Source organism: Carcharhinus amblyrhynchos, chromosome 27, assembly GCF_965287045.1.
Source record: "Carcharhinus amblyrhynchos chromosome 27, sCarAmb.v2.hapA, whole genome shotgun sequence".
NCBI lineage: Eukaryota > Metazoa > Chordata > Chondrichthyes > Carcharhiniformes > Carcharhinidae > Carcharhinus > Carcharhinus amblyrhynchos.
In genome coordinates this window covers 42,409,119-42,436,323 of record NC_137350.1, presented here as the reverse complement: position 1 = coordinate 42,436,323, position 27,205 = coordinate 42,409,119, and the positions used below count along the sequence as shown (strand labels likewise).

At 42.9% G+C, this 27,205-nt stretch overlaps 2 protein-coding genes across 2 annotated transcripts in view; one reads left to right on the top strand and one right to left on the bottom strand.

Annotated features, from left to right (window-relative positions):
- naglu (N-acetylglucosaminidase, alpha) overlaps nucleotides 1-21,728 on the top strand; it is a 60,552-nt gene extending 38,824 nt beyond the window's left edge. The window contains exons 5-6 of the mRNA XM_080213372.1: nucleotides 8,118-8,374; nucleotides 13,302-21,728. Of these exons, the coding sequence (XP_080069498.1) occupies nucleotides 8,118-8,374; nucleotides 13,302-14,506 (1,462 nt within the window). The 3' untranslated portion in view covers nucleotides 14,507-21,728. The remainder of the gene's footprint in view (nucleotides 1-8,117; nucleotides 8,375-13,301) is intronic.
- The window catches only part of LOC145359156 (bone morphogenetic protein receptor type-2-like), a 215,339-nt gene that overhangs the window by 170,434 nt on the left and 17,700 nt on the right, over nucleotides 1-27,205 (bottom strand). The window lies entirely within an intron of this gene.

Genomic DNA, 27,205 nt, shown 5'->3' with positions numbered 1-27,205 from the left:
ATCATCTATATAAATGGTAAACAGTTGAGGCCCCAGCACCGATCTTTGTGGCACTCCACTAGTTACCAACTGCCAACCAGAATAGCACCCATTGATACCAACTCTTTGCTTCCTATTAGACAGCCAATCCTCTATCCACGCTAACACCTTACCCCCAACTCCGTGCATTCTAACCTTCTGTAGCAACCTTTTGTGAGGCACCTTATCAAATGCCTTCTGAAAATCTAAAAACACCACATCCACCGGTTCCCCTCTGTCTACCGCAATGCAGCTAGATCGTATTATTGTGATCAAGGTCAATCCCATAATAGTAGAACTGCTGGTAAATGAACACCTGCTGAAACTGAACACAGAAGCTGCGGTTTGCATTATTGGGGAGTAGGCATATAAATACCTCTAAACCAATATGCAACTTTTGAAACCGGAGAACCCAAGGGTCAGACTACCTACCTACACAGACCACTGAGGATAAATTGCTCCCCAATGACCTACAGCAATCAGCCTGATTCCCACTTGTCATTGTATATGGACAAGGAACAAGATTAATGGGGAGAAATTGGCTCTAGCAAACCAGGTTAAATTGGTTGGAGATCTTCCAGCTAGGCGAAGAAGAGCTGTATGCAGCCACTAACAGATATCCTGAAGTTTTTGACAAAGGACTTGGGAAGATAAGAGAGGCCCAAGCCAAAATTTATTTCGGCCCTAATGCCACAGCCAAGACCTGTCCCTTACTCACTCTCGGAGAAAGTGGAGGCTGAACTCTGGCACCTTGAAGATCTTGGCATTATAAGGCCCATACAATTTATAGAATGGGTCTCACCTATCATCCCTGTCTTCAAGCTGGATAAATCAGTCTGCATTTGTGGGGATTATAAGTTAACGGTCAACCAGGAATCTAAATTAGACATATACCCAAGCCCAAAATTGAGTCTTGTGCACCATGTTAGCTGGCAGGTTGGTTTTCACTCAGCTGGATATGAGCCATGCTTGACTTCAACTCAAATGAGATGAGGCGTCCCTAAAATAATATTACAATCAATATGTGCGAGGACTTAAAGGAATATACGTAACTTTCCTTTGAATTCCCTTTGGCACATGCTATCATCCAGTAGATGATAGAGAACATACCTCAGGGGTTACCTAAAGTGACTATATACTTGAATGACATTCTGGTCACGGGCTCCTCCAAACAAGTGTGCTTGTTGAAGTTGTGTGACAATACTGTGCCTTTAAGAAATGTATTTTAATCATGTTTCTCTGCAGAATGTTTCTGCAGTCCTTGGCAATTTGTCAGCACCGTGTTGTCTGTAGCCAATGTCCTTTATTATTAACAGTATAAGGGCAGGCAATGGCTTGATAGTATTATTGCTAGACTATTAATCCCCAAACTCAGCTAATGTTCTGGGGAGCCAGGTTCGAATCCCACCATGGCAGATGGTGGAATTTGAATTCAATATGTTAAAAAAATCTGAAATTAAGAATCTACTGATGACCATGAAACCATTGTTGATTGTCGGAAAAACCCATTTGGTTCACCAGTGTCCTTTCAGGGAAAGAAATCTGCCATCATCACATGGTTTGGCCTACATGTGACTCTAGAGTCACAGCAATGTAGTTGACTCTCAACTGCCTTCAGGCAACTAGGGATGGGCAATAAATTCTGGCCAGCCAGTGCTGCCCATGTCCCACAAACAAATAAAAAAAAAATTGATCTCATGTTGATTTTAATCTGGACTAATGCAGTGTTCTGTAGCTTTAATGGTCCCTTAGGATTGCATAGTGGAGCTTGATTGGAGATGATTGATAGAGCATGTCAGAGGGGCAGTTTTTTTCACTGAGGGTGGTGAGTGTCTGGAACAAGCTGCCAGAGTAGTAGTGGAGACAGGTACAATTTTGTCTTTGAAAAAGCATTTAGACAGTTACATGGGTAAAATGGTTATCAAGAGATATGGGCCAAATACAGGCAATAAAGTGGTTAGCATTGCTGCCTTACAGCTCCAGGGACCTGAGTTCAATTCCCGGCTTGGGTCACTTTCTATGTGGAGTTTGCACGTTCTCACTGTGTCTGCTTGGGTTTCCTCCCACAATCTAAAGATGTGTGGGTTAGGTGCATTGGCTATGCTAGATTGCACCTTTGTGTCCTGGGATTAGTGAGGTAAATATGTGGGGTTATGGGGATAGGGCCCAGGTGGGATTGTTGTTGGTGCAGGCTTGATGGGCTGAATGGCCTCCTGCACTGTATGGTTTCTATGAAATGTGGGCAATTGAGACTAACTTAGTGGTAAAAACTGGCATCATGGACAATTTGGGCTGAAGGGACTGTTTCTATGCTGTAAACCTCTATGACTATATATAGGGTATGACAGATGAACTGAGAGAACATAAGAAATAGGAGCAGGAGCAGGCCACCTAGCCCCTTGAGCCTGCCCCGCCATTTAATAAGTTCATGAACCTATTGAATGGCGGGGCAGGCTCAAGGGGCTAGGTAGCCTGCTCCTGCTCCTATTTCTTATGTTCTCTCAGTTCATCTGTCATACCCTATATATAGTCATAGAGGTTTACAGCATAGAAACAGGCCCTTCAGCCCAAATTGTCCATGATGCCAGTTTTTACCACTAAGCTAGTCTCAATTGCCCACATTTCATAGAAAGCATACAGTGCAGGAGGCCATTCAGCCCATCAAGCCTGGATTACTGCATGGAATTATGATATTGCAAATACAGAGACATGGTTAAAGGAGGGATAGGACTGGCAGCTTAACATTCCAGGATATCGCCTTTTAGATGGGACAGAAGACAAAACAAAAGGGGTGAGGGAGTTTTATTGCTGCTTAGGGTGCAGATCATAACTGTGTTGAGGGAGGAGAGGTTGGAGGGATCTTGCAGTGAGGCATTATAGGTGAAACTCAGGACTAGGAAGGGCGAAATCACAATGTTGGGAATATATTATAGACCTCCCAACAGCCCACGGGAAAAATAGAAACTAGAAGCAGGAGTAGGCCATTCTTTTTGATCATGGCTGATGATCGAATTCAATATCCTGATCCCCCTTCCTTCCATATCCTTTATTCCCTTTTGCCAAGAGCTGTATTTAATTTCTTCTTGAAATCAGACAAGGTTTTGGTGTCAACTACATTCTGTGGTAGTAAATTCCACACATTCATCACCCTTTGGGTGAAGAAATTGCTCCTCACCACAGTACCAAAAGCTTTACCCCCTTATCCTCAAACAATGACTCTTAGTTCTGAACTTCCCCACCATTGGGAACATTCTTTCTGAATCTACCATGTCTAACCCTGTTAGAATTTTATAAGTTTCTTTGAGATTCCCTCTCACTCTTCTAAACTCCAGTGAATATAATCCTAACCAATTTAGTCTCTCCTCATGACAGACCTGCCATCCCAGAAATTAGCCTAGTAAAAGGAGAAGTTATGTAGTCAGATAGCGGAAAGGTGTGAAAAAAGCAGGGTAGATGTGGTGGGAAACTTTTAACTTCCCCCATATTGACTGGGACTCCCTTCTAGCTAAAGCTCTGTGCAGGAGGGTTTTTTGATACAGTATGTTGGCAATCCAACCAGGGAGGGGGCCATACTAGACTGAGTAATGGGGAATGAGCCAGGCCAGGTGATGGATGTTTCAGTGGAGGAGCATTTTGGGCTTAGCCACCATAATTCCATAAGATTTTGGGTAATCATGACTAAGGACAAGAATGGCCCTCGACCTTAATTGGTCGAGGGCCAAATACATCCAAATTATTGGGAATGTGGATTGGCAGCAGCTATTTGAAGGCAAATCTACATTTGGCATGTGGGAGACTTTAAAAGGCCAGTTGGACAGGCAGTTTCCTGTAAAAAAAAATTAAGGATAGAAATGGCAGGATTCAGGAGCCATGGATGACAAGTGAAATTGTAAGCTTAGGCACAAGGAAAAAGGAAGCATACGATAGGTCGAGGCATCGAAAAATTGATGAAGCCATTGAGTTGAGAAAGTAAGAAGGAACGTAAACATGGAATTAGGAGAGCCAAGCCATGAAATTTAGCAAATAGGGTCACGGAGAATCCCAAGGCTTTTTATACGTATATTTGGAGCAAGAGGGTATTGAGAGAAAGAGTAGGCCCACTCGAGGACAGTGGAGAAGAGTTATGTGTGGAGCCACAAGAAGTGGGTGAGATCCTTAATGAATTTTTTTTTATCGGTATTCACCAAGGGGAAGGGCATGATAGATGTTGAGGTCAGGGATGGATGTGTGAACACTCTAGTCGATGTCAATATATCGAAGAAAGAAGTGTTGGGTATCTAGCTTGCATTAAGGTAGACAAGTCCCCGGGGCCAAATGGGATCTATCCCAGGTTACTGCGGGAGGCAAGGGAAGAAATAGTAGCGCCTTAACAGGTATCTTCACATCCTCTTTGACAGGCAAGGTTCCAGAGGACTGGAAAATAGCCAATGTTGTTCCCTTGTTTAAAAAAGGAAGCAGGGATAATCCAGGAAATTATAGGCCAGTGAGCCTGACGACTGTGTTGGGGAAGCTTTTGGAGAAGATGCTGAGGATCAGGATCTATGTACATTTGGAAGAAAGTGGAATAGTTAGTGACAGGCAGCATGGTTTTGTATGGGGAAGATTGTATCTCACCAACATGATTGAATTTTTTGAAGAGGAGACAAAGACAATTGATGAGCGAAGGGCTGTGGATGTACTTTGAATAGTAAGGTGTTTAACAAGGTCCCATATGGCAGGCTGGTACAAAAGCTAAAATCAAAGTGGATTTTGAGGGGGGCTGGCTAGATTGATACAGAACAGGCTTGGTTATAGAAGGCAAAGTAGCAGTTGAAGGGTATTTTTCAGAAAGGAGATCTGTCACTAGTGGTGTTCCTCAGGGATCAGTTCTGGGACTTCTGTTGATTGTAGCATATATAAATGATCTGGAGGGAAATGTGGGTGATCTGAATAGAAAGTTTGCAGATGATGTGAAGATTGGTGGAGTTGCTGATAGTGCCGTGGATTGTCAGAGGATACAACAGGATGTAAACAGATTGGAGACTTGGACACAGAAATGGCAGATGGAATTTAATCTGTTAGATAGGAAGATGGTTGTGGTTGTGGAGGGTCTGTCATCCGAGCTCCAGCACATTTCTGCAAGAATTCCTCAGGGTAGTGTCCTAGACGCAACCATCTTCAGCTGCTTCATCAGTCACTTCCCCCCCGTCATAAGATCAGAAGTGGGAATGTTTACCAATGATTGCACAATGATCGTCGCACCATTGGAAAGGGTGCAGAGGAGGTTTACCAGGATGTTGCTTGGTATGGTGGGAAGGTCTTATGAGGAACGGCTGAGGGACTTGAGGTTACTCTCATTGGAGAGAAGAAGGTTACGAGGTGACCTAATTGAGCCATACAAGATGATCAGAGGATTGGATAGGGTGGACAGTGAGAGCCTTTTACCTCAGATGGTGATGGCTAACACGAGGGGACATAGCTTTAAATTAAGGGGTGGTAATTATAGGACGGATGTCAGAGGTAGGTTCTTTACTCAGAGGGTGGTGAGGGCGTGGAATGCCCTGCCTGCAGCAGTTGTGAACTCGCCAACTTTAAGGGTGTTCAAATGGTCAGTGGATAGGCATATGGATAACATTGGAATAGTTTAGGTTAGAGGGTCACTAGATTGGTTCCACTGGTCGGCGCGACATCGAGGGCCGAAGGGCCTGTACTGTGCTGTAATGTTCTATGTGCTATTTTGCACAATTACACAATTGCACCATTCGTGACTCCTCAGATACTGAAGCAGTCCACGTTTAAATGCAACAAGATCTGGACAATATTCAGGTTTGGGCTGACAAGTGACAAGTTTCATTCGCGCCACACAAATGCCAGGCACATTCAATGGTGTTATCATCACTGAATCCCCCAACATCCTTGGGGTTACCATTGACCAGAAACTCAACTGGATTCACCACATAAACACAGTGGCTACAAGAGCAGGTCAGAGGCTAGGAATGGTGCAGCGAGTAACTCCCCTCCTGACTCCCCAAAGCCTATTCAGCAACAAAACGCACAATTCAGGAGTGTGATAGAATACTCCCACTTGCCTGGATGGATGCAGCTCCAACAACACTCAAAGCTTGACACCATCCAGGGCAAAGCAACCCGCTTGATTGGCACCACATCCTCCAACATCCACACTCTCTACCACGAACGTTCAGTGACAGCAATTCATCAAAGATCCTTAGCACCTTTCAAACCCACAGAACATGGACTGCAGCAATTCAAGAAGGCAGCTCACCATTACCTTCTCATGGGCAACTCGGGATGGGCAATAAATGCTGGCCAGCCAGCGACACCCATGTCCCATGAATGAATGAACAAAAATGCAAGGTGATGCATTTTGGAGGACCAAATTTAAGAATGAATTATGCTGTAAATAGCAGAACTCCTAGGAACATTAACATACAGAGTGATCTGGGCATGCAGGTCCACAGTTCCCTGAAAGTGACAACGTAGGTGGTTAAGGTGATTAAAAAAGTACCATGGCACGCTTGCCTTCATCGGCTGGAGCATTGAGTATAAGAGTTGGGAAATCTTACAGCTATATAAAACCTTGATTAGGCTGAATTTGGAGAATTGCATGCAGTTCTGGTCACCACACTATCAGAACACGGTTTAGAGAGAGTGCAAAGAAGGTTCACTAGGAAGTTGCCTGGCCTCGATGGCTTTGTCTATAAGGAGAGGTTGAATAACCTAGGATTATTTTCACTGGAAAGATGAAGACTCAGGCTAAATCTGATAGAAATCTACAAAATTGAGAGTTATAGACAGCATGGATGGAAATGTCAATTACAATGGCGTACAGGTTCAAGGTGAGAGGGGGAAAGTTTTTCACGCAGAGAGTGATAGGTGCCTGGAATGTGCTGCCAGAGGTGGTGGTGGAAGCAGGCACATCAACAACATTTAAGAGACATCTGGATGGGCATGTGAATAGGGAGGGAATAGAGGAATATGGACCGAGTAAGGGCAGATTTTTTTTTTTAGTTCAGTTAGGGCATCGTGATCAGCATGGGCTTGGAGGGCTAAGGGCCTGTGCCTGTGCTATACTTTTTTCTTCATTTCATGCTCTCATGATATTTTCCATCCCTACCCACTGTGACTCCTGCTATAAGGAGGAAATCCTGGCCATAAATCTGTACTGCCCTATTACTTTTACTTATTCTTTGTCCCTTGAGAGACATAAGGCTGCTTTTTGTAGTTTGTGTAACTTGATATTTTTACAGGGTGAGGTAGTTGCCTGGAGGACTAGTTTGCTGTTTTTTGTTGACCTTACCCCAGAGAAACATCTGGCTTGGTTAGACCTACTAGGAGCTGATGTTCCTGCCAGCAGAACTCTCAGGATCATATTAGGATGACTGCAAGGGGAGGCTACTGCCTTCTTACCCTTAGTTCTATCTTCGGTTATCATTGGAGTGATTTCATCCTTAATCGTAAAAGTTACTCCTCTGTATCCTTTTCCTCATCTTTCCTGGAGACTATATTTAGTTCCTTGTTCTGGCACCTCTGTAACGGCTACAGTGTCTAGCCACTTGGCATTGAGTCCACTCTGCCTTCAGTAAGACCATGGTCAATCTAATTTTAGCCTTCACTTCATGTTCCTATCTACCCTAATAACCCTACTTTCCCTCGCAATAAATGATAACATTCTGTTAGCTTTGCTAATTACTTGCTGCATTTGAATACTATTTCAATTCATGCACTAGGACTCCCAAGTTCTCCTGCAACTCAGAGCTCTGTAATCCCTCACCATTTAGATAATATGCTTTTTATTTGTTCTGTCAAAATGGACAATGTCACATTTCCCACATTACGCACCATTTGCCAGATCTGTACTCATTCACTTTACTTATTTATATTCATCCTTACGTCCTCTTCAGAATTTACTTTCCTAGTTACCTTTATGTCATTGTTATTGATTGCATGAAAATTGGGTGGGTTATGCAAAATGGGACAATCTGCTAGGCCCAGATGGGGAAGATAAATTGCTTCCCAGATCAGGAAGATAAAACTCCAGATGCCTTTAGGCTATAATAAAAACTTATTTTTTTAAATATAGCTCTTCTTTTATTTTTCAGATTGTTTCCTGAAGAAAACATCACAAGACTAGGGAGCTGGGGACATTTGAACTGTTCTTACTCTTGTTCCTTTTTGCTGGATTCCAAGTCCTCCCTCTTTCAGCGAATAGGCAAGATGTTTCTGTTGGAACAAATTAAAGAATTTGGCACTAACCATATTTATAGTGCTGATACATTCAATGAAATGACCCCGAGCTCTTCAGACCCTAAATATTTATCCGCTATCAGCAATGCAGTCTTCAAATCAATGACACAAGGTAATGTTCTCAAAATAATATCTTAAGAATCTTTTTCATATAAGTGGAAGCTTCCCCCATATATTCAGGGTGTTTTTTCCTGCATTTACATTTACATTTTAAGTTAAATTTGTGGACTAGCCCTTAAAGCATTTGTATTTATTTCTTCTTGTAAAAGCTACTGATTTATTTGGTATTTGGGTGCAGTCAATGGCTCCCTGCACTTGTGGGAAGCCTATAATCTGAGCGAATCCTATTAATCCAGTGTCTTGGCTAGCCTGATCCCGATCTAAATGGATGTAGTTATGAGCCCTTGTGAAGTGTAAGTGTGTCATCTCCTTGATGCATTTATGAGCAGACATGTGCGATGCTGCAGAAGTCGTGCATGAAGCCCTGAAAGCAGTCAGTAGCATAAAAGCTTAGGGGCAGCTGTGACTTTCAAAGTCACAGGAAGCAGGTGCCTTCAAAGTCATGTGGTGCCAACCTTAATAAGAAAGTGGCATCACTGAGTCACTGCGTCTCTGATCAGGCAAAGTCTTTGCCAATACTGGCTGTCGCTCATCAGAAGGAAGGTCAGCCACTATCTGTAGACCATGGGTTGTCAAAGGTGCCAAAAGAGGTCTTGCCATCCCTTCCTCCCCAAGATTTTGCTTCTGCTCCTGGAGAGTCAGTTGTGTCCATTGACGTCTTCTCACAATATACTAGTAAGAATGATAGCCAGTTCATAGGTTCTGTCTCTCTCCCGTGCTAATCACTGCAAGAGATCAGCCATGATCATATTGAACCGTAGGGTAGGCTTAAAGGGACTTGTGGCTTACTACTGCTTCTGATTCTTATGTTCTTGTGAAGGAACAGACAGACAGACAGCTAGTGATAAGATTTTGCCTCCAATGATTTCCCCTTTTCCTATTCAACTCTGGTGGCAGTGCCTCGATGGACGCTGACTACTGTGCTGGTCATCCATTTCAGGATCCTTCCCTCAACCTCTCAGAATGAACAAGATCCAACACTACCCTTTCCCACTCAACCTGACTGAGTGGCCATAGCTTTGGCAACGCTCCTGTCTCCTGAGCTTTCATGCATTTGTCCCTAGGTTAACTCTGAAGCTCTGTATGGTACCCTATCAAGTTGGTGGGGGGAGGGGGCAAAGAAGGGATGTAAAGCAGCTGCAACACCCACATCTGAAGGATCATGGTGCTCTGCTGGCCTGTTTGTCCTTGCCCTCTGTCGGGGAAGTGTATGTGCTCACCCTCTCAGAAAATGGTGCAGGGAAACCATTGCAGTCACTGAATAAGAGGTCAGTACGCCAAGGGTTAACTGCTGAGTGGCAATTTCACACATCGGTTACTGAGCATAATTGACATATCTGTCAGAACAAAGATCAAAGATAAGTACAGCACATGAACAGAACCTTTGGCCCTCCAAATCCATGTTGATAATGTTCCTGTAACTAAACTAAAAAAAAGCCTTCTGCCCTTACTCGATCTGTATCCCTCCATTCCCTCCCTATTCATGTACCCCTCCAGATGCCACTTAAATGTTGCTAATGTGCCTGCTTTCACCACCTTCTCTGGCAGCATGTTTCAGGCACCCTACACAGTCTGCGTGAAAAACTTCCCCCACACATCTCTCTCACCTGGAACCTGTGCCCCCGTGAAATTGACACTTCCATCCTGGGAAAATGTCTCTGACTGTCCTCCAGTCTATGCCTCTTAAAATTTTTCAGACCTCTATCAGGTCTCACCTCAGCTTTTGTCTTTTCAGTGAAAATCCTAATTTAAAAACATAAGAATTAGGATCGGAAGTTGGCAAACTCAGCCCTTCAAACATGCTCCGTCCTGCAACCAGATCGTGGCTGATCTCTCCTTAGTCTCAAATCCATCTCCCCATCTGTTCCCCTTTTCCCTTTTAGAAATAAATCTATCTTTTTCTTGAAACCATTCAATGATTCAGACTCCACTGCACTAGGGGAGCAGCGGGTTCCACAAATTCACCACCCTCTGCAAGAAATAGTTCCTGCTCATCTCAGTTTTAAATTTACTGCCCCTTAACCTTTACCTGTGACTTTTTGTTCGAGATTGCCCCATAAAATAAAACATTAGGTTTACGTTTACTTTATTAATCCTGTTTAAAACTTTATATACCTCGATCAGATCCCCTCTCGTTCTTTTAAACTGGAGTGAGTATAAGACAAACTGTTGAATCTTTTCTGATGCATCAGCCCTTTCAACCCTGGAATCAATCTGGTGAACCTCCTCTGAATGCCTCCAATGCCAACACATCTTTCCTCAAATAAGGAGACCAAAACTGGACATAGTACTCCAGATGTGGTCTCACCAACATCCTACTGCAACAGGTCCATGGCAGATACCATCTCCCTGGCCCCGCACTGAAATACCTGGATAGCAAAGACACCTATGTCACACTCCTCTTTACTGACTACAGCTCAGCCTTCAACACCATTATTCATACAAAACCCATCTCCAAATTCCGTGGCCTAGAGTTCAGCTTCTCCTTCTGTGACTAGATCCTAGACTTCCTAACCCACAGACCGCAATCAGTAAGGATAGGCAACAACACATTCTCCACAATCATCCTCAACACCGGTGTCTCACAAGGCTGTGTACTCAGACCCTTATTATTCTCCAGAATTCCCTTCAGTCTTGCCCCAAACAGGAATAAACAACAATGGGAGTTCACCTATTAGTTCTTTAAATGCCTGCCTTTGCCTGCCCACTGTCTTTCCTTTCAGTAATGTTTCTCAGTCCTTTGTAGCCAATTCATGCCTCGTACCATCATAGTTACCTTTATTGAGATTCAGAGCTCTGGTCTCAGAATCAACTGCATCATTACCCACCTTGACAAAAAATTCTACCATATTATGGTCACTCATTCCCAGGGCTTCTCTCACAACTAATCCTTTTCTCATTGTACAACACCCAGTTCAATATGGCCTGATCCCTTGTTGGTTCCTCAACATATTGTTCCAGAAAACTATCCTGTATGCACTCCAGAAATTCCTCCTCTATTGTACTGTGACTAATTTGACTCTCCCAATCTAAATGTAGATTAAAGTCACTCATAATCACAGATGTTCCTTTAACACATACATCTCTGATTTCCTGTTTAATGCCTTTCCCAACATTACCACTACAGTTTGGTGGTCTTTATACCACCCCCAACAATGTTTTTAGCCCTTTGTTGTTTCTTAACTTGACCCATACAGATTCCACATCATCTATGCTAATATCATTCTTTAGGAGCATATCAATATCATCTTTAATCAACAAAGCAACTCCACCACCTTTTTCCTTTCTGTTTGTCCTTCCTAAACACTGAATAGTCTTCAGTGTTTAATTCCGACCTTGCTCACCTTGGAGCCACGTCTCTGTAATGCCAACTATGTCATACCTCTTTACACCTATCTGTGCACCTAATTCATCCCTTTTATTTTGAATGTTCCAAGCATTCAGATGCAAAACTTTAAGGTTGACACTTTCAACATTTCTTTTTCCTTTCCTACTATTTTGTACTCGGTCCTTATCTGACTCTGGCCCTTGATATCTCTGCCTATCACTTTCCCTATTCTTCGTCTTGTCTTTTCCTCTTGCTCTTAATTCCCCCGTTCTGATCTTTGCAAAGGTTGCCATCTCTATGCCATATTAGTTTAATATCTCAACGTTCAGCTCTGTCATTAGAAAATACTGAAGAGTCTGTTCAATTCTTACTTCCAAACTGGACAACCTCATACTTCCCACTTAATATTTCATCTGCTAACTTGCATTTCAGTCACTTAACCTGTTTGCCTCTTTGCAGCCTTGTGTCCTCAGAGCTCTAGCTTTATATAGTGACTGTTACTCTGTGTTGAATACTTTTCAAAGATGCACAATATCCAATGATTCTTCCTTATCAGTTATTCTGACTGACACTGCCCAATTATATTATGATTTTGTAAGTGCTGTTTTTAACTTTTTCCAACGAGTTGTCAAGCAGCATAGTTAAACTTCATTGTTTGAATATACTTTGTTTCTCAGAGTGAACCCTTTGGCAGTTTAGTTTATGCAAGGATGACTATTTGTGGACAGACCTTCATTTTGGCAGCTAGGCGTACTGTCTTTCTGATTGAAAAGTGGGAATAGGTTGGTTATCTTTTAACCTTGGACGGGGTCAGAAGAGAATTACTAGATGGATACTGGGATGCAGGACTTAAATTATGTGGAGGAGCTGGGATTGTTCTCAAAACAACAAGGTTATGGGAAAATTTAGTATGGGTGCTCAAAATTATAAGGCTTTGATACAGTAATAAGGCAAATGTGTTTCAACTGGGAGGGACATTTGTAGGCCAAAATGCATAGGTTTCAGGTCATTGACAAAAGAACAGATGAAACCTTAGAATTTATTTTTGAGAAATGACTCATGATCTCAAATACAAAATTACAAGGCCATGGAGAAAGAAGCTAACCAATAGCACAGGCCAAAGGTTTCATCCTATGCTATCTGTTTCTATGATTGCACTGTCTCATCCTGTGTTATTCCGTTTCTTGTTTTTTCTTACCCCTCTCTGTGAAGTGTCTTGGAACATTTTCTGAATTTTAAAAAGTAGCACTTCATATATGCATGCTGCTTAATTCAGTTTGTCCTAAATATGTGTAAAGTGGGAGAATTGGATATTTTACAGGTAAAGTCAAGGCAGAGTAAAAGACAGTTTCAAGTTGTCTATACATAGATACCTTTCATGGTTTTTCTTCTTATGACCTTGTAATGATGTTGGCTATAAACAGAAAAGCTTTGCTTATGACTCTTTTAATTATGTAACATTCAGTTAAAGAATTGAAATGATTGAAATATGTTTATACATCTCACATTCTAGAGCAATACTCCTTTACAACAGTCAATGTTAAACAGCATAGTTAAACTTCATTGTTTGAATATACTTTGTTTCTCACAGTGGACCCATTGGCAGTTTGGCTCATGCAAGGATGGCTATTTGTGAACAGACCTTCATTTTGGCAGCCAACCCAAATCAAAGCTTTGTTGCATGGAGTGCCATTGGGAAGGATGATTATTCTGGATTTATTTGCTGACAGTAGACCAGCATATCCTTTCACTGAGTCTTTCTATGGACAACCTTTCATATGGTGCATGTTGCATAATTTTGGAGGTAACACAGGGATGTATGGAACAGTAGAAACTATAAATAAAGGGCCTTTTGAAGCTAGGTTTTTCCCAAATTCGACCATGGTGGGTACAGGAATAACACCAGAAGGAATTGAACAGAATGATGTGGTGTATGAGCTAATGAATGAAATTGGCTGGTGCAAAGAGCCTCTAAACCTCACAGAATGGGTTACGTCATATGCACAGAGACGGTATGGAAAGAAAAATGATGATGCTGCAGCTGCATGGCTGCTGTTGTTCCAAAGCGTCTATAATAATACTTTCTATCGACCAGACCACAACAGAAGTCCATTAGTTCACAAACCTTCTTTGAAATTAGATACTAATTTGTGGTACAATAAAAGCAACGTCTATGAAGCATGGTGGCGGATGCAAACAGCTGTTCCTGATCTGTTCTCTAGTGAAACATTCAGATATGACCTTGTCGATGTGACGAGACAATCTGTTCAGCAATTAGTTTCAGAATTTTATGAAGACATCAAGAAAGCATTCTTGAAATATTCCATCGTGGGGCTGCAGACTTCAGGAAATGCCTTAGTGCATGACTTGCTACCTGAACTTGACGACCTCCTGTCCAGCGACCGGCACTTTCTATTGGGCCACTGGATACAAACCGCTCGGTCCTTGGCAACAAATGAAAAAGAAGCCGACCTATATGAATTCAATGCTCGTAGTCAAATCACGCTTTGGGGGCCAGATGGGAATCTTTTAGACTATGCCAATAAGCAGTGGGGTGGTTTGGTTAGTGACTATTATGCACTACGTTGGGATCTCTTTGTGTCGACACTTATTAAGTGTCTTGAGGAAAGAATTTTCTTTGATCAATCCCATTTCAATCAAATTGTCCTTCAATTGGAGAAAAAGTTTATTGTAAACAAAGTAAAATATCCAGACAAACCAGTGGGAAATACCTTTGAGATTGCAAAAAAGTTGTTCCTGAAGTATTACCCCCAAATAATGAAAAGACTCAGCTAATGGTGAATTTGATTTTGATCTGTAGTAATGTGTAGTTTGGTTTAACTTTAAAGAGCAGTAGCCTTTTCAGTTTGTATATGGTGTACATTAATTGTGTTCATTATTGTAACAAAGTTAAAGATTTTTTTTAATTTAAAATTTTATCAGTCTGTGTGCTAGTGCCATCAACTGTAAGAACAAGATTTTCATTTCCTGGTATTAAGTTTTTGGTGATCTGATTTAAACTGACTGTGTTTTAGCCGTTTTAAACCTTGGTACATTTGAGCATTAATTGTCTTTGATTTTAACAAAACGTTCCCTGGGTCCGTTTTTTATTAGATATGTGGCAGAAAGCCCAATTATACTGCCTGTCTAGTGATTAGGCTGAATCAGTTCCAAGGACATTTCAGGCATATGTTGCTTAAATTGCTGATTTTCTTTATCTCCACAGCATTTGATTTTGTATTTTTGTCTTTTTATCCTATTTTGTCTTGAAAAATAACAAATGAACTGAGTCTCCAAAATCCTATAGAGCTTCAATGAAATGGTTTATTCAAGCTTGTTCAACATGCATGAGGGAGAGCATTCAGAGCTGTAAATCAAGATTGCTTCCAAGCTACTCTGCTCTCACATGGGTTCTTGCAGCATTCTTGTGCCTGAAGTTTAGTCATCATCTTTGTTATCCTAAAGTTCTGCTTCTGCCATGTTGTGCTATCTCCATTGTCGTGTGTGTCTTAATCTTTAACTGTTCTCTTGTTCATATCCTGTGTTGATTACGTCTATCTCATTGTAAGAACAATACAACACAGGAACAGTCCTTCGGCTCTCCAAGCCTATGCCAATCATAATGCCTTAACTAAAACCTTCTGCCCTTCCTTAGTCCGTATCCCTGTATTCCCTCCCTATTCATGTACCCACCCAGATATCTCTTAAATGTTGCTAATGTGCCTGCTTCTAGCACCACCTCTGGCAATGCATTTCAGGCACCCACCACTCTCTGCGTGAATACCATCCCCCGCACATCTCTCTTAAACTCCAACACCTCCCCCCACCCCCGATCCCCTGACCTTGAACCAGTGCCGCCTTGTAATTCACGCTTCCATCCTTGGAAAAAGTCTCTGACTATCCAACCTGTCTTTATTCATTTGTGGGACATGGGTGTCATTGGCTGGCCAGCATTTATTGCCCATCCCTAATTGCCCAAGGGCAGTTGAGAGTCAACCACATTGCTGTGGCTCTGGAGTCACATGTAGGACAGTCTGGGTAAGGATGGCAGATTTCCTTCCCTAAAGGACATTAGTGAACCAGATGGGGTTTTCCGACAATCGACAATGCCTTCATAGTCATTATTAGATTGTTAATTTCAGATATTTTTAATTGAATTCAAATTCCATCATCTGCTGAGGTGGGATTTGAATCCAGGTCCCCAGAACCCCAGAGCTGAGTTTCTGGATTAATAGTCTAGCGATAATATTACTAGGCCATTGCCTACCCTAAATCTGTCTATGCCTCTCATAATTTTGTAGACTCAAACGGGTCTCTCCTCAGCCTCTGTCTTTCCAATGAAAATAATCCTTGTTTATTCAACCTCTCCTCATAGCCAACACCCTCGAGACCAGACAACATCCTGGTGAACCTTCTTTGCACTCTCTCCAAAGCTTCCACATCCTTCTGGTAGCGTGGGGACCAGAAGTACACGCAATACTCCAAATGCAGCCTAACCAAAGTTTTATATAGCTGCAACATGACGTCCCAACTCTTGTACTCAGTGCTGAGGCCAATGAAGGCAAGCATGCCATATACTTTACATCACCTAGGCCACCTGTGTTGCCACTTTTAAGGAACTGTGGACCTGCATGGAATGTTAATGTTCCTAAGGGTTCTGCCATTTACAGTATAATTCACACCTAGATTTGATCCTCCAAAGTGCATCACCTCGCATTTGTCTGGATTAAACTCCATCTCCCATTTTCATGCCCAAATCTCCAATCTGTCTATATTCTGTTGTACCCTCTGACAATCCCTGGCACTATCAGCAACTCCACCAATCTTCGTGTCATCCGCAAATATACTAATCAGACTCCCCACATTTTCCTCGAGATCATTTATATATACTACAAACACAGAGGTCCCAGCACTGATCCCTGCAGAACACCACTAGCTACAGATCTCCATTCCGATAAACACCCTTCCACCATTACTTTCTGCCTTCTATAACCAAGCCAGTCTGTATCCATCCAGCCAGCTCACCCCAAATCCAATGTGATTTCAGTTTTTGTACCAGTCTGCCATGTAGGACCTTGTCAAATGACTTATTGAAGTCCATATAAACTACATCCACAGCCCATCCCTCATCAATTACCTTTTGTCACCTCTTCAAAAAAAAAAGCTCAAATCAAGTGAGACATGACCTTCCCTATACAAAACCATGCTCCCTGTCACTAACTATTCCATTTTCTTCCAAATGTGCATATATCCTGCCCCTCAGTATCTTCTCCCAAAGCTTCCCCAACAGTCGCCAGGCTCACTGGCCTATAATTTCCTGGATTGTCCCTGCTTCCTTTCTTAAACAAGAGAACAGCATTGGCTATTCTCCACTCCTCTGGAACCTTGCCTTTGGTCAAAGAGGATGTGAAAATAGTTGTTTAAGACGTCAGCTATTTCTCCCCTTGCCTCCCACAGTAATCTGAGGTAGACTCCACCCGGCCCTGGGGCCTTGTCTACCTTTGATATATTGACATTGTCTAGAGCGATCACACACCTAGTCCAGAACTCAATATCCATCATGTCCTTCTCCTTAATGAATACTGATACAAAGTACTCATTAAGGATTTTGCCCACTTCCCGTGGTTCCACGCATAATTTACCTCCATTAACCTTAAGTGGGCCTACTCTATCTCTTGCTATCCTCTTGCTGCTAATGTATGTATAAAAAGCCTTGGGATTCTCCTTGACCCAGTTTGCTAAAAAACATTTCATGGCCCCTCCTAATTCTATATTTAAGTTCCTTCCTACTTTCACTGTACTCCTCAAGGGCTTAATCAGTATTTAGATACCTAAACCTATCGTGTGCTTCCTTTTCCCTCTTGACTAAGCTTACGATTTTCCTTGTCATCCATGGTTCCCGAATCCTGCCATTTCTATCCACTAGCCTTTAAAAGCCTCCCACATGTCAGAGTTAGATTTGCCCTCAAATAGCCACTCCCAATCCACATTCCCTAGTTTCTGTCTAATTTGGATGTAATTGGCTCTCGCTCAATTAAGCACCCTCACCCAAAGGCCATTCTTATCTTTATCCAAGACTACCCAAAATCTTATGGTTGCTAAGCCCAGAATGCTCCCCACTGAGACATTGATCACCTGGCCTGGCTCATTGCCCAATACCAAGTCTAGTATGCCCCCCCTCTGTGGTTGGATTGTTAACATGCTGTATCAAAAAGCCCTCCTGGACACATCTAACAAATTGCTGTCTGCAAGTGGACTGCTTAATGGGATGGTAAGATCTTTAAACCAGTAGACGTTAACACACTGACAGAACTAACAACATTCAGTTAAATGACTTTTAAAATAAGTTTATGACCTAACAGAAAGCAATTTATACAAATGAGATGTAGTAATTGATTGAAGCAAGTGATTATGATTGTAAAACATATGCTGATATTTTGAATGTATTATTGATTTTAAGGAATATTGTTCACTTTATAGAACATAGAACATTACAGCGCAGAACAGGCCCTTTGGCCCACGATGTTGCGCCGACCAGCTTTTTAAAAAAAAACAACACTAACCCACTAATCTAAACCAATCCCATTTCGTCCATAAACCTATCCACAGATCTCTTAAACGCCCCCAAACTAGGCGCATTTACAACTGCAAAAAATCAAGTTCTGGACTAGGTGTGTGATCGCTCTAGACAATGTCAATATTAGTCAAAAAATCATTTTTCTGCAAGGCATCATGGTAGAAGTTGTAAAAGCAAAGCTATGTTTTGAGAGAATATTTGGATCTGGGAAATATGCAAGTTTTATCAGTCACAACATTTAGAATACTTAGTCATATTTCATGAATAGGATTTATTCACTGACCGGACGAGATGGACTGGTGCCCAGACATGGTGTCATGAGTTAGTCTCGTTAGACAGTGACCTTTAAGGAAACCCATGAAAACGTTCATAGAGTCATACAGGTTTACAGCATGGAAACGGGTCCCTTGGCCCAATATGACAATGCCGCCCTTTTTTTTTAAACGATTAAGCTAGTCCCAGTTGCCTGCATTTGGCCCATATACCTCGATAGCCATCTTACCCATGTAACTGTCTAAAGGCTTTTAAAAGACAAAATTGTATTCGCCTCTACTACTACTTCTGGCAGCTTGTTCCAGACGTTCACCAGCCTCTGTGTGAAAAAATTGCACCTCTGGACCCTTTTGTCTCTCTCCCCTCTCATCTTAAACCTACGTCTTTTAGTTTTAGACTCTCCTACCTTTGGGAAAAGATGTTGACTCTCGAGTTGACCTATGCCTCTCATTATTTTATAGACCTCCATAAGATCACCTCTCAGCCTCCTTCACTCCAGGGGAAAAAGTCCCAGTCTATCCATCCTCTCCTTATAACTCAAACCATCAAGTCTCGGTGGCATCCATGTAAATCTTTTCTGCACACTTTTTCTAGTTTAATAATATCCTTTCTATAATAGAATGACCAGAACTGTACACAGTATTCCAAGTGTGACCTTACCAATGTCTTGTACAACTTCAGCAAGACATCCCAACTCCTGTATTCAATATTCAGTTGAACTCTGGGCTGAGTGTCTTAGGCTACTAGACAACTAGGGTGTAGGGTCAGCCAAGAGAGGAGTCAGCTTCTGGATTTCATGCGATTATGCTGAGGGGTGAAATTCGGTTGGCTAAAGTATTTGAAAAGTATTATTGTTATGTGAATCCTGAAAATGATTTAAAATTATTGAAAGACAATAATGATTTTTTAAAAAACTATAATTGATCTGTTTTTGATTGTGTATGTTAGATTCATCGGAGAGGTTTTGCTGCTCTGTCAGAACTGCTTAATCTTCTGATGAACACCGATAGCCACTGGCTTAAATAAAAGTTATGTCTTTGATATAGAGACACTGGCTTAATGAATCTTGAATTGTCTAAATTTTAGGCAATATTGGCCACCTCAGGTACCCCAACAACACTCTCCATCTAAGCCCCTGGCTGTAAGGGAGTCCCAGTTATCATGGGAGACGTTAAAACCACCCATCACAACTAACCTGCTTTTTTCACACCTTTTTCAGTATCTAACTACATAACTGCTCCTCTGTATTGTGGGCTGTTGGAAGGTGTATAGTACACTCCCAACATTGTGATTTTGTCCTTATTTCTGAGCTCCACCCATAATGCCTGACTATACGATCCCTCCAATGTCCCTTCCCTCAACACAGTAGCGATCTGTTCCCTAATCAGCAATGCAATTCCCTTTTGCTTCCCTTTCTGTTCCATCTAAAACTTTATCCCAGAATGTTCAGCTGCCAGTCCTGTTCCTCCTTTAACCATGTCTTCGTAATTGCAATAATTTTATAATTCCAAGCAGTAATCCAGGCTCTCATTTCATCTGTCTTGCCTGTTATACTACTTGTATTGAAGAAAACGTACTCCCGACCTACAGTCCTGTTGAGCCAGAATATTTTCCTCTGCCTGTTCTTATCTTGTGCTATGTTTATCTCAGGCTCCCTTTTTTCCCCAGTCTCTACACTTACTGGACTGCTGTTCCGGTTCCCATCCCCGTTGTCACACTAGTTTAAACCCTCTCGAACAGCACTAGCAAACCTCCCACCCAGGATATTGGTGCCCCTCCAGTTCAGGTGCAATGGTCCTTCTTGTACAGGTACCACTTTCCCCAGAAGAATCCCAGTGATCCATATATCTAAAGCCCCCCTCCTACACCAACTCTTTAGCCACGTGTTCAACTGTACTATCTCCCTGTTCCAAGCCTCACTAGTACATGGCACGGGGAGTGATCCTGAGATTACTACCCTAGAGGTCTTTTCAGCTCCCGACCTAACTTCCTGAATTGTCTTTCCCACTTGCTGTCTTTGTCGTTAGCACCGATGTGGACAATGACATCTGTCAGTTTACCCTCCCGTTTCAGGATACCTTGTACCCACTCAGACGTCCTTGACCCTGGCACTAGGAGGCAACACACTATCCTAGAGTCTCGTTTGTGGCCACAGAAACACCTGTCTGGGCCCCTGACTTTCGAGCCTCCTACTACTATCACTTACTTGGACTTAGCTCGACCCTGCTCTACAGCAGAACCAGTTGTGGTGCCAGAAGCCTGGGCTGCTGCTAGTATCTTCCCCTGACAGGCTATCTCCCTCAACAGTATCCTGTTTGAGAGGGGAATAGCCACAGGATTCTCCTGCACTATCCGCCTGCCTCTCTCGGCGGTCACCAATCTACTTGTCCAAACCTGTGGTACGACCACCTTCCTGAAGCTAGTTTCTATCACGCCGTCTGCCCCTTGTTTACTCCACAATGTGTCCAGCTGCTGCTCCAACTGAACTTGGTGGTCTGTGCGGAGATGCAGGCGATCACATTTCCTGCAGACATAGTCATTAGGAATGCCAGAAAGCTCCTTGTTCTCCCATGGTTGACAATAATCAATAATACAAAATTACAATAATTGTAATATCAAAGCATTACAAATATCTTCTAACATATAAATTTCAAATGTGGATATCAATTATTACAGTTACCCTGACGCTTTATTAGTTTTCCAGAGGTACAATGGATCCTTTACATTATCTCCAGTCATTGTTATGGTAAATGGTATTGGTTCTTCATTGTTACTACAATCTCTGAAGAGTAGCACCTGAGCTGGTGACTGCCTAGTTTTGTCTGGGATGACACTTATTGAAGTTTGTTTCCGTTTGTCTTCCTTCAGCAAGTTTTGATATTTCAGCCAGGCTGCCTTATTAACCCTTTCTGTTCCTTCCAATCTTGTTGCAGCCAAAGCTTCCTTCTAATCCTACTAAAATCTAAATAATTATCCAACAAAGGCAAAGGGCAAATTCTTGTGACTGTTTCTTCCCTTGGATAAAATCAAACCCTGATGGAGACACCATATGGAAACTGTAAGATGTAATTGGTCACAAAGCTACAATTTATTGCAGTTAGTATCATGGTATTTAGTCTCTGTCAAAATAAATTCCACTTACTTTCAATTTGACTTAGCAGAACTTGATATCGACTTTACTAATGTCTTTATTAATGTCTGAGTAAATAGAGCATGCACAGCATAGAGAGAACAGAAACAGGCCATTTGGCCTAATGATCTGTGGTGTCTATGCTCCACTTGAACCTTCACCCTACATTACCTCGTGCAAATCTACCATCATAACCCTCTATTCCTTTCTGCTTTAAATGCACGCCTAGTTACCCCTTAAATGTATGTAACTATTCACTTCAACCACATGCAGTGATAGCAAGTTCCATTTTCTCACTGCTTTTTGGGTAAACAGGTTTCTTCTGAATTCACTACTGGATTTCTTATACCAATGGCCTCTCGTTATGCTCTACCCCAAGTGGAATTTCTTTCCATAGCCACTCAATAAAAACCTTTCATAATTTTAAAAAGCTTTGTGAGATCATCTCACATCCAGTTTTCAAGATGATAGAAATTCGAAGTATGCATTTCTGTTATCTTTGTAAATCTTACCTTGCCTCTCCAGTTCCTCTACTGAAACCCAACCCCCTGGCCAGGCTCAGGATCCAATACAGCCCCTTACCTAGTTGGACTATCAACATACTGTTTCAGGAAGCCCTCCTGTATGCTCCTTACAAACTCTGCCCCATTTACGCCCCTAGCACTAAGTGAGCCCTATTCAATATAGAGGAAGTTAAAATCTCCCACCACAACAACCCTGTTATTTTTATACCTTGCCAAAATATGCCTACATATCTGTTCCCCCATCTGCTGGCTGTTGGGCGGCCTATAGTAAACCCCCAACATTGTGACTACACCTTTCCTATTCCTGAGCTCTACCCATATTACCTCACTGTATGAGCCCTCTGAGATGTCCTCCTGCAGTACAGTTATGAGATTAGAACATAGAACAGTACAGGCCCTTCGGCCCTCAATGTTGTGCCAAGCTATGTCCAAACCCAAGATCAAGCAATTCCACTCCCTATTATTCTGTTCTATATTCTCCTTAACCAGTAGTGCAACTCCCCCATTCCTTTTTTATCCCCCTCTATCCTGCCTGAAACATCTGTATCCTGGAATGCCAATCCTATCCTTCCCTTAACCAAGTTTCTGTAATGGCAACAACATCATAGTTCCAAGTACTAATCCAAGTTCTAGGTTCATCTGCCTTACCTGTTACACTTCTGGCATTGAAACAAACGTGTTTCAGTCCACCAAACACTCTTTAATTAGCAATCCCACCCTGCCTACTGTTTGAGTCTGACTGGTCCTACTCTCTGGTTCCCCTTAGTTAATTTACCTTTGCTTTGATTCTAGTTTAGTTTAAATCCTACTGTGTGACTCAAAGTGGTTCTTTGCTTTGACGAGGCTTGAGCACAGTGCATGGTGCTCAGCTATATATGTCTCTCTATGTCTGCATACATGGAGGCCAGTACAAGAATTCCTCTGCCCTAAACCTTGTTGCTTCAATGCTTGGTATAGTGAGAGGTGGGGATAAATTGCTGGCCACCCAGTATCACTCCATCTTTTCACGATTAATTCCTCTCTCATAGGGAACAAGGTGCAGAGCTCATGAGGAAGCTTCTTTGATGAGCCTTGATCAGAAGTGGCATGGTGGTTAGCACTGATGCCTCTCAGTGCCATGGGCCCAGGTTCAATCTCTGATTTGGGTTACTATCTGTGTGGAGTTTGCACATTCTCCCTGTGTCTGCATGGGTTTCTTCTGGGTGTTCCAGTTTCCTCCCACAGCCCAAAGATGTGTGGGTCAGGTGGATTGGCCATGCTAAATTGCCCCTTAGTGGCAAGGGGACTAGCAGGATAACTTGGAGTTATCGGAATAGGGTCTTGGTGGGATTGTTGTCGGTGCAGGCACGTTGGGGCAAATGGCCTCCTTCTGCACTGTAAGGATTCTATGATTCATGTTCTCAAATGAACAAAGGCCTGAGCAATTAGGCCCAACATAAAATTGCACACTTTAAATTAATACAGCTGAGCTGCTCCATGAAGTTATGATGTGGAGATGCTGGCATTGGACTGGGGTAAACACAATAAGAAGTCTCAACACCAGGTTAAAGTCCAACAGGTTTATTTGGTAGCACACACCACTAACTTTCAGAGCACTGCTCCTTCGTCAAGTGAGTGGAAGATCTGTTCACAAACAGGGCCAGTAAAGACACAAACTTAATTTATAGCATAATGATTGGAATGCGAATCTTTACAGGTTAAAGAGATGTGAATTGTCTCCAGACAGAACAGTTAGTGAGATTTTGCAAGTCCAGACAAGATGTGGGGGTTACAGATAGTGTAACATGAACCCAAGATCCTGGTTGAGGCCATCCTCATGTGTGCGGAACTTGGCTATCAGTCTCTGCTCAGCGACTCTGCGCTGTCGTGTGTCATGAAGGCGGTTTGGAGAATGCTTACCCGAAGGTCAGAGGCCAAATGCCCGTGACCACTGAAGTGTTTGCCAACAGGAAGGGAACAGTTTTGCCTGGTAATTGTCATGCGGTGTTCATTCATCCATTGTCGTAGCGTCTGCATGGTCTCCCCAGTGTACCATGCCTCAGGACATCATTTCTTGCAGCGTATTGGGTAGACAACGTTGGCCAAGTTGCAAGAATATGTACCGTGAACCTGGTGGATGGTGTTCTCACGTGTGATGATGGCATCTGTGTCAATGATCCAGCATGTCTTGCAGAGGTTGCTATGGCAGGGTTGTGTGGTGTTGTGGTCACTGTTCTCCTGAAGGCTGGGTAGTTTGCTGCGAACAGTGGTCTGTTTGCGGTTGTTTGAAGGCAAGAGGTGGGGGTGTGGGGATGACCTTGGCGAGATGTTCATCTTCATCAATGAAACGTTGAAGACTCCGGAGATGTGTTAGCTTCTCCGCTCCGGGGAAGTACTGGACGATGGAGGGTACTCTGTCCACCGTGTCCCCTGTTTGTCTTCTGAGGAGGTCGGAGCGGTTTTTCAGTGTGGCTCTTTGGAATTGTCAATCGATGAGTCAAGCGCCATATCCAGTTCTTATGAGAGCATCTTTCAGTGTCTGGAGGTGTCTGAGCAGATCCTGTGTATACGGAAGGCTCGTCATAGGGGATGGCTTCTTTAATGTGTTTAGGGTGGAAGCTGGAGAAGTGGAGCATTGTGAGGTTATCCGTGGGCTTGCAGTACAGGAGGTCTGAGGTGACATGTCCAAGAATGCAACCGATTCAGGAGAATAGTCCATGGTGAATCTGATGGTGGAATGGAACTTGTTGTCATTATATAGTTGTTTCGCTGATTGTTCACTGAGTCCAAAGGAAGAAAATGTCATCAATGTATCTAGTGTATAGCATCTGTTGAAGGTCCTGTGCGGAAGATCCAAGGCGGCCTTCAGACACATGACAGCGCAGAATCGCTGAGCAGAAACTGAGTTCCGCACACATGACGACAGCCTCAACTGGGATCTTAGGTTCATGTCACACTATCTGTAACCCCCACGACTTGCCTGGACTTGCAAAATCTCACTAACTGTCCTGTCTGGAGACAATACACACCTCTTTAACCTGTAAAGATTCGCATTCCACATCTTTTTAACCTGTGCTTAATGCTCTCTCCACTCACGTTGTCTGTACCTTTAAGACTTGATTAGCTGTAAAGATTCGCATTCCAATCATTATGCTGTAAATTGAGTTTGTGTCTTTATATACCCTTTATTTGTGAACAGATCTCCCACTCACCTGACGAAAGAGCAGCGCTCCGAAAGCTAGTGGCGTTTGCTACCAAATAAACCTGATGGACTTTAACCTGGTGTTGTGAGACTTTTTCCTATGAAGTTACCACAGGGGAACATCCCACAGAGGGACTTGACCTTAAACAAGAACCCAGAGAAGTCGTTAAGACCCAAAACCCAACAGGAAGTACTCAGTCAGAAGAATAGAAAAAGACATTATGATTGCATATACCCTAGTTTCAGCCAAACAGCTATTAACCATATCCTGAAAAGAGATATGTACAACTGGGATGACCTGGCCTAATCTCAATGGGTGCTGCGACCCCCGCCCGGTCACTCCATTGGCTGAAAGCCAGAGAACATTCTATAAGGGCTTGAAGATGGTGGGGCGGGGCGGTGACGTGTGATAGCCATTTTCAAGACAAACTCCAGCAAAGACTCAAACAATCTACTATGACCTGGGATGACACAGGAGGGCACACGTACAGACGGATCTAGGCGTGCAGATCCACAGTTCCATGAATATGGCAATTCAGGTGGACAAGGTGGTCAAGAAGTCATGTGGCATGTTGGCCTTCATTTTTTGGGGCTTTGAGTATAGGAATTAGAAAATCATGTTGCAGCTGTATAAGACTTTGGTTAGGCTGCATTTGGAGTATTATGTACACTTCTGATTGCCACACTACCAGAAGGATGTTGATGCATTGGAAAGGGTGCAGAAGAGATTTACCAGGATGTTGCCTGGTTTGGAGGATATGGACTATGAAGGAAGATTGAACAAACTTGAATTGTTTTCATTGAGTGTCGGAGGATGAGGGGGAGACCTGATAGAGGTTCACAAGATAATGACAGGTTTGGATAGAGTGGATAGTCAAGAGTCTTTTTCCTAGGGTCGAACAGTCAATCACTTGGGGGCATAGGTTGAAAGTGAGAGGGGAAAAGTTTAAAAGAGATGTAAGGGGCAAGTTTTTCACACAGAGGCTGGTGAATGCCTGGAATGCGCTGCCAGTGGAAGCAGATTCTGTAACAATGTTCTAGAACATTACAGCGCAGAACAGGCCCTTCGGCCCACGATGTTGCGCCGACCAGTTAAAAAGCAATGACCCTCTAACCTAAACCAATCCCTTTCCATCCATAAACCTATCCACGGATCTCTTAAACGCCCCCAAACTAGGCGCATTTACAACTGCAGCAGGCAGGGCATTCCAATCCCTCACCACCCTCTGTGTAAAGAACCTACCCCTGACATCTGTCCTATAACTACCACCCCTTAATTTGAAGCTATGCCCCCTCGTGCTAGCTTTCTCCATCCGAGGAAAAAGGCTATCACTGTCCACCCTATCTAAACCTCTAATCATCTTATGTGTTTCAATAAGGTCCCCTCTTAGCTGCCTTCTTTCTAACGAAAACAACCTCAAATCCCTCAGTCTTTCCTCTTAGGACCTCCCCTCCATACCAGGCAACATCCTGGTAAACCTCCTCTGCACCCTCTCCAAAGCCTCCACATCCTTCCTATAATGTGGGGACCAGAACTGCACACAATACTCCAAGTGCGGCCGCACCAGAGTTTTGTGCAGTTGCAACAAGACGCTGCGGCTCCTAAATTCAATCCCCCTACCAATAAACGCCAAGACACCATATGCCTTCCTAACAACCTTATCTACTTGATTCCCAACTTTCAGGGATCTATGTACACATACACCTAGATCCCTCTGTTCATCAACACTATTCAGAGTCCTACCGTTAGCCCTATACTCTACACATCTGTTATTCCTGCCAAAGTGAATTACCTCACACTTTTCCGCAT